The sequence below is a fragment of the Sardina pilchardus genome, chromosome 15 (assembly GCF_963854185.1).
Source record: "Sardina pilchardus chromosome 15, fSarPil1.1, whole genome shotgun sequence".
In the NCBI taxonomy this organism is placed as follows: Eukaryota; Metazoa; Chordata; class Actinopteri; order Clupeiformes; family Clupeidae; genus Sardina; species Sardina pilchardus.
The window spans coordinates 23607021-23613566 of record NC_085008.1 but is presented as its reverse complement, the minus strand read 5'-3'; the positions used below and the strand labels follow the sequence as shown (position 1 = coordinate 23613566).

The window sequence follows — 6546 nt, the reverse complement described above, 5'->3', positions numbered from 1 at the left end:
TCTATAATTTTGTCAGCTAAGAGAGCTCATCAAGAGCTTTCAGGTGATACTATAACTCAATTTTGACCAAAATGTCGCTTTTGGTCAAAATTTGGCCCTTTGGTTCTCAGCCCTCGAATGAGTTTGACCTATTAGTGCACATTTCCAGCGAGCTGTCATGGTCAGCGTGGTCAGGTGAGTCAAGCCCCCCATCATACACCACAGAGGATGAGTACGTGTGTGTGTGTGTGTGTGTGTGTGTGTGTGTGTGTGTGTGTGTGTGTGTGTCTGCGCACATCTGCTGTACACTTTTGCAGCCTGCACGATGAAGGAGGAGCCTGTGCTTGTGTGGGAGCAGTCTGAAATTCTGTAGGGGATTCTATACGTTAAGGAGATTGGTATAGGGGCTATTGCTAGATCACAGTTCAGTGGCTCACCCCATTGAACTCAATGAAAATATATTTATTTTGACATTCAAGAACACTCAGTTCACTCTATGGAAAGCATAAATTAATCTGTACATTTTATTATGAAGTATCAATGGGAAGTATACAAATAGTATTGCACCAATATTAAACTATTTCATTTGACTATTGATATTCCATTCAAAATATATTCAAATGTAGCATGTAACATCTCTATATCTTTTTAACCCTCATACACAGTGTTCACAGTTCACAGTGTGCATGTAACAGTTGCATGATAGGGTTGGCTGCAGCTACCAGTTGCCAGAGTCAGCTCTTAACAATGACGTAGGTACTGCGCATTAATGGTGATTGGTAAATGCCACCGATAAATTCTGCATTACCGTCTTTTCAAAAGTCCAGGGAGTTAATTATACACTTTGCTTCATAAAGTAGCATACATTTGTGGGAAACGAGTGTTGAATTTCTGGTCAGCGACTCTTCCTTCGTAAGAGCCCACAGCCCCATGCGGATATTGTATGGTTTGTGCTTCGTCAATGTGTACTAGTCACGGTGTAAATGTCACCAGAGCTCTGAAGCTCTACTGAGAAACGAGGCGACAACTTTCTGAGAAGAGGGTCCCAGCCCATCACCACAAAATGTGATTTCATGAGATCTTGGTGGTTTCTATACAGCCTAGCAGATGAAAGGCTGAGGTGGTCAGGGTTCTGTAGTCGGTATAGAAATGGTGTGTGCCTGCCTGCGCACACGCACACACACACACACACACACACACACACACACACACACACACACACACACACACACACACACAAACAGCGTTTGAGTGTAAATACTTTTTACAAGTTTGCTTACAGGTGTTAAGGCAAGGCCAGCATTACGTGTCACTCATAGAGTGACACTCACTTCTGCAAGGCGAGTGCTACAGTATGTCAGAAGGAAAACCACAGGTGTCTCACTGGTATAAATATGACTGTCTCGGCTGGCACAGTTCAAAGTGAACAAAGACACTCAAGAATATGGCTATCCAGCACCGCCTACTTCTCTTCCTTGCTTTGGCAGCAAATGCACATGCAGGTATCCCATGAACAGACAAAAAAACAAAACTAAACACACTTTTATGGATGATTTTTATTTCATTGGTGAGTTTACGGCATGTTTACTTATGGTATGCACATCACGCTGTTGTATGATTTTAAGCCTTGTCTGGAGACGAAATCATCAATGGGAAGAAAGCTGCAGATGGCTCCTTGGAATACATGGTATCGGTGCAGATTAATGGCACCCATAAGTGTGGAGGATTCCTCATTGACCCCAACTTTGTTCTTACGGCTGCACACTGTGACAACAGGTTAGTATTCATTCAGAAGATAAGAGTCATCCACTGATGCTGCTGATGTAGATTTGTAATGCCTTTTTCTCTGTGACGCTCAGCGGTGAGATGACTGTTGTCCTTGGCACACACGGCATTAAGGGAAAAGTTAAAAAACGCAAAGTGGACAGCAAGATTAAGCATGGATCGTACAAAAGCTCATTGACTGGAAATGACATAATGCTATTAAAGGTATTATTTATCATCAATCTTTTTTCATGTGAAATGTTGGAATTGAATGTTGGGGAAAGTTTAAGAACTTCAAAGCCAAAACCAACAACATCAAAATACTAAAAAAAAAAAAAATCTGTTTTTTATTATTTATTTTTTTTTATTCTAAAGCTATTCAAACAGGTGAAATTAGGTAAAGGGGTGAAAGTAGTTAATATTCCAAGAGACGACACACCAGTTAAGCAACCCACAAAGTGCTCAGTTGCTGGTTGGGGTTCCACTGAGAACAGGAACAAGAAGGCATCAGATGATCTGCAGGTTGTAAACGTCAAGACCATTGACACAGAAGAATGCAAAAACGTGTGGAAGGAAGCACGGGTGACTCTGCCAGACAAGGTCATGTGTGCCGGAGGTTATGAAACCAAGAAAGGGGCCTGCCAGGTTTGTACAGCAGTGTATTTGAATTGGTATTTAACAGTGTATTTACAGTGTATTGAACAGTGTATTTATCTGGAGCGTGTTTCAGTAATAAACACTTAGTAAAATATTCTTCAATTTGTGAAATACAAGTGCAAGGTTACTTTACTCTAAGGTACCTACATAAGAGTGACATGACACGGTCATGAACATGGCATAAACATAAACAAGTCATGAATGCTTTTGTCATGAAGTGTCATTTGATTTTTGTTATAACAAGTTAGGGTCAGGATTAAAGTTAGAAATGGAGTTATGGTTATGGTTCAGTGTCATGTCACTCTATACTGTAGATACAGTATAGATACCTTCAAGTAAAGTGTTACCCAATTATATATCATTACCTTTTTATCAGAGTGCATTGAACTATTAGACTTAGCGCGCCTATAAGCTTAATTGTATGTCTTGATTTGATGTTGCAGGGTGATTCAGGGGGACCACTGGTGTGCAACAATGTGGCAGTTGGCATTGTTTCATTCAACCTAAGGCAAGACTGTAACTATCCTAATGTTCCAAATGTCTACACACAGATCTCAAAATTCTTGCCTTGGATTAGCGAAACCATTAAAGTCCATTCTTGAAGGTACAGGTTCCAGGAATTTGACAAAAAGTTATTTGATATCTAAACTCAACAGACAGTTGAATTACAACACCCCTCCCGACAACCCTTCTGCTCTCCTGACATTTGTGCAGTTAATGCATTCATTATGATTTTTTTTTGTTGCACTTCCAATAAAATGCTTATGACTAAGTGATGGTACCTGCATGTAGATCCATATTTAGAGAGAGTACAGACAACTTGGGAATCAAATGGTCTGGGCTAACCTGTTAGCGATTAGTTCCAAGATGGTCACGTGTTTCATGGACACCATGTTTCATCACAACATTCAGCAGATCCCTATTGACATACTGTAGTTAAGTGAACAGAAGAAAACATATCTAAATTATCAATAAATACAATTAATCATTCAATAAATAAGTAGCCTACAAAGTAACAACATTTTCTGTGGGATGAGGACACCATAGGATGTAGAAACAGAGGGGTCAGGACAAAGATCCTTCATTACTGACAAGATAGAGCAACATAATGCATCTCTATGGACGCAAAATTCGAACAGTTCCTGTCTGCTAAAAAGAGGTATGTCGCAAAGACGTCATAGTGGGATCTCGATCTCTGTCAGATTGGCAAGCAGTTCAGTTCAAATGTAACGTCACTTTCTAGGTCTGCTTAAAGGGGGATTTGCCCCCCCCCCCCTCCCCCTTGCGAAAACAGAACGCGGAAATGGTCGAGCGTTTGCGCCTCTCACTCCGCTTGAACCCTCTCTGGTCAGGATGACATCTGCCCTTCCCAACACCAGGCAGATGCAGGCTTGCATGTTGAACATCTGACCATCTGACCTATTAGTGCACATCTGACCTATTAGTGCACATTTCCAGTTATAGTCAGCCAGGTCAGGTGAGTCCACCACACCATTCTCCACAGAAGATGAGTACGTGTGTGTGCACACATCTACACATGTCAACTGTACACTTTTCTGCAGCCTGCATCTATCTAAATGAGGCTGCAACTTTCTGAGAAGAGGGTCTCAGCCCATTACCACAGATCATTATAGATCTTGGTGGTTTGCACACATGCAAACACATGTGAGATAAAGTGCTCTGTCAGAAAGAAAGCCACTTTCACTGGTATAAATAGGAGTCTCCGCTCGCACAGATGAAAGTGAGCAAAGACTACTCTCAAGAATATGGCTATCCAGCATCGCCTACTTCTCTTCCTCACTTTGGCAGCAAATGCACATGCAGGTAACTCATGCGTAGACAAAACAAAACAAAACACTTTTATGGATTATTTATTTCATTGGCAAGTTTACTGCATGTATACTTATGGTACACACATTACACTGTTGAATGATTTTAAGCCTTGTCTGGAGACGAAATCATCAATGGGAAGAAAGCTGCAGATGGCTCCTTGGAATACATGGCATCGGTGCAGATCAATGGCACCCATAGCTGTGGAGGATTCCTCATTGACCCCAACTTTGTTCTTACGGCTGCACACTGTGACAACGGGTTAGTATTTGTTTAGCTGATAAAATATCATCCAATGATGCCGCTGATGTACAGTCGATTTGCGATGTCTTTTTTTTGTTACACACAGTGGTGAGATGACTGTTGTACTTGGCACACATAGCCTGAAGAGAAATGTTAAAAAACGCAAAGTGGACATCAAGATTAAGCATGGATCGTACAAAAGCTTAATGACTGGAAATGACATAATGTTATTAAAGGTATTATTTATCATCAACATTTTTTTGTGAAGTGTTCAAATTGAATGTTCAGAAGGTTCTACCACTTCAAAGACAAAACCAATAATATGAATATACTAAAATATGCCTCTGTTTTTTTCTTCTTCTTCTTCTTCTTCTTCTTCTTCTTCTTTGTTAAGTTATACAAACCAGTGGAATTAGGCAAAAGGGTGAAAGTAGTTAATATTCCAAGAGACGACACACCAGTTAAGCAACCCAACGAGTGCTTAGTTGCTGGTTGGGGTTTCACTGAAAACAAAAACAAGAAGGTATCAGATGATCTGCAGGTTGTAAACGTCAAGACCATTGACACAGAGGACTGCAAAAAAGAGTGGAAGGTAGTAAGGGTGACTCTGCCAGACAAGATCATGTGTGCTGGAGGATATGAGGAAAAGGAAGGCGCCTGCCAGGTTTGTACTGTACATCGGTGTATTTTGTCTGAAGTGTGTTTTAGTAATAAATAATTACCGGTACAACAATATACTTCAACTTGTGGAATACTGCGCACACACTCTTTATACTGTATTCTAAATATCCTTTTCTTAAAAGAGGAAATATCTAACCTTTAAAGGACACCAATTTTCTTTGTGGATGAATAATGTATCATAAATAAATAAAGGGGCATAAGTATTTGCACCCCTCTGTTAAATTCACACCGAGATTGGTATAGTGTTTTTTTTTTCTTTTCTTTTTCTTTTCGGTTAGCCTATTTGCTGGTTTGATTTGCATTGAGCTCAATGAGCATGGAATTGATTTTATATTCTTTTTTAGTCAACTTTAGCATGGGTTCAAATACTTATGAGTCCCACTGTAGGCCTATACAATAGAGTGGGGCAAGGGAGATGTGTCTGTATGCCTAATTGTGTGTCTGTTAATTTGATGTTGCAGGGTGATTCAGGGGGACCACTGGTGTGTGACAATGTAGCAGTTGGCATTGTTTCATTCAACCTACATAATGACTGTAACTATCCTAATGCTCCCAATGTCTACACTCAGATCTCAAAATTCTTGCCCTGGATTAACGAAACCATTGAAGCCCATTCTTGAAGTTACAGATCCAGGATTCTGACAAAAAAGTTGTTTGATACTTAAACTCAACAGGCAGTTAAATTACAACACCCTTCCTGACATCCCTTCTGTGTGTCATGTATCCCACTAAATTCTCTATCATCTCTCTGGGCATTCAACTGTTCACAAATATGTCAAATGATGTAGAAAAGCTCACCATGAGTGAAAGTTTCTTAGACTTCCAATAAAATGCTTACTATATGTCTAAAACAAGTTCAAGTAGTTTATTGTCATGTAGCCTAATCATAAAAGGGATTAGGTAATGGAATTAACGTGCTCAAGAGCCAGCTTTTAAAGAATGAATTGGTGGTGATTAAAAAGGTATATTGTGTGTATGCATGGGTGGATATGGTGTGTGTGGGGGTGCGGGGGGTAATGGGGTGTGAGGGGGAGGGTGTACCTGCTTGGGTGTATTTGTGTGTTTGGGTGGGGGATGAGATGGTGTGTATGTATGGGGGTGGGGGTATGGTGTGTGTGTGTGTGTTGGTGGAAAGGGGATAGTGTACAGTATGTGTGTGGGGAGGGGGGAGTTGGGGTTGATGAAATGGTGTGTGTGTGTGTGTGTGTGTGTGTGTGTGTGTGTGTGTAATGTATAGAGATTGGGTACAGGAGGTACATGGGGGTACCTGTATGCAGAGCCATAGAGTTCAAACAACTAAGGAATCGAGTGTTCTGAGCCATCCCGTTAGCGATTGGTTCCGATGTGGTCGCTGTTTCATGGACGCCATGTTTCATCCCAACATTCAGCAAA

General features: G+C 40.8%; 2 protein-coding genes across 2 annotated transcripts; both read left to right on the top strand.

Annotated features, from left to right (window-relative positions):
* The first annotated feature begins 1412 nt into the window (after positions 1–1412).
* LOC134102813 (kallikrein-7-like) lies at positions 1413–3002 on the top strand. The gene is made up of 5 exons (XM_062557058.1): positions 1413–1481; positions 1605–1755; positions 1839–1968; positions 2119–2388; positions 2844–3002. Exons 1-5 carry the CDS (start codon positions 1424–1426, stop codon positions 3000–3002), a joined length of 768 nt encoding a protein of 255 aa, XP_062413042.1. The 5' UTR covers positions 1413–1423.
* Positions 3003–4095: 1093 nt separating this feature from the next.
* On the top strand, positions 4096–5991 carry LOC134102814 (glandular kallikrein-3, submandibular-like). The gene is made up of 5 exons (XM_062557059.1): positions 4096–4224; positions 4341–4491; positions 4580–4709; positions 4868–5137; positions 5616–5991. The coding sequence occupies exons 1-5, from the start codon at positions 4167–4169 to the stop codon at positions 5772–5774; spliced, it is 768 nt and encodes a 255-aa protein (XP_062413043.1). The 5' UTR covers positions 4096–4166; the 3' UTR covers positions 5775–5991.
* The last annotated feature ends 555 nt before the right edge of the window (positions 5992–6546 follow it).

Bases quoted from the DNA above. Each gene is read 5' to 3' on its own strand.
- LOC134102814 (XM_062557059.1), top strand. From the start codon at position 4,167: ATGGCTATCCAGCATCGCCTACTTCTCTTCCTCACTTTGGCAGCAAAT. The intron at 4,492-4,579 runs GTTAGTATTTGT...TGTTACACACAG, and splicing joins GCTGCACACTGTGACAACGG to TGGTGAGATGACTGTTGTAC. The intron at 4,710-4,867 runs GTATTATTTATC...TTCTTTGTTAAG, and splicing joins ATGACATAATGTTATTAAAG to TTATACAAACCAGTGGAATT.
- LOC134102813 (XM_062557058.1), top strand. From the start codon at position 1,424: ATGGCTATCCAGCACCGCCTACTTCTCTTCCTTGCTTTGGCAGCAAAT. The intron at 1,969-2,118 runs GTATTATTTATC...TTTATTCTAAAG, and splicing joins ATGACATAATGCTATTAAAG to CTATTCAAACAGGTGAAATT. The intron at 2,389-2,843 runs GTTTGTACAGCA...TTGATGTTGCAG, and splicing joins CCAAGAAAGGGGCCTGCCAG to GGTGATTCAGGGGGACCACT.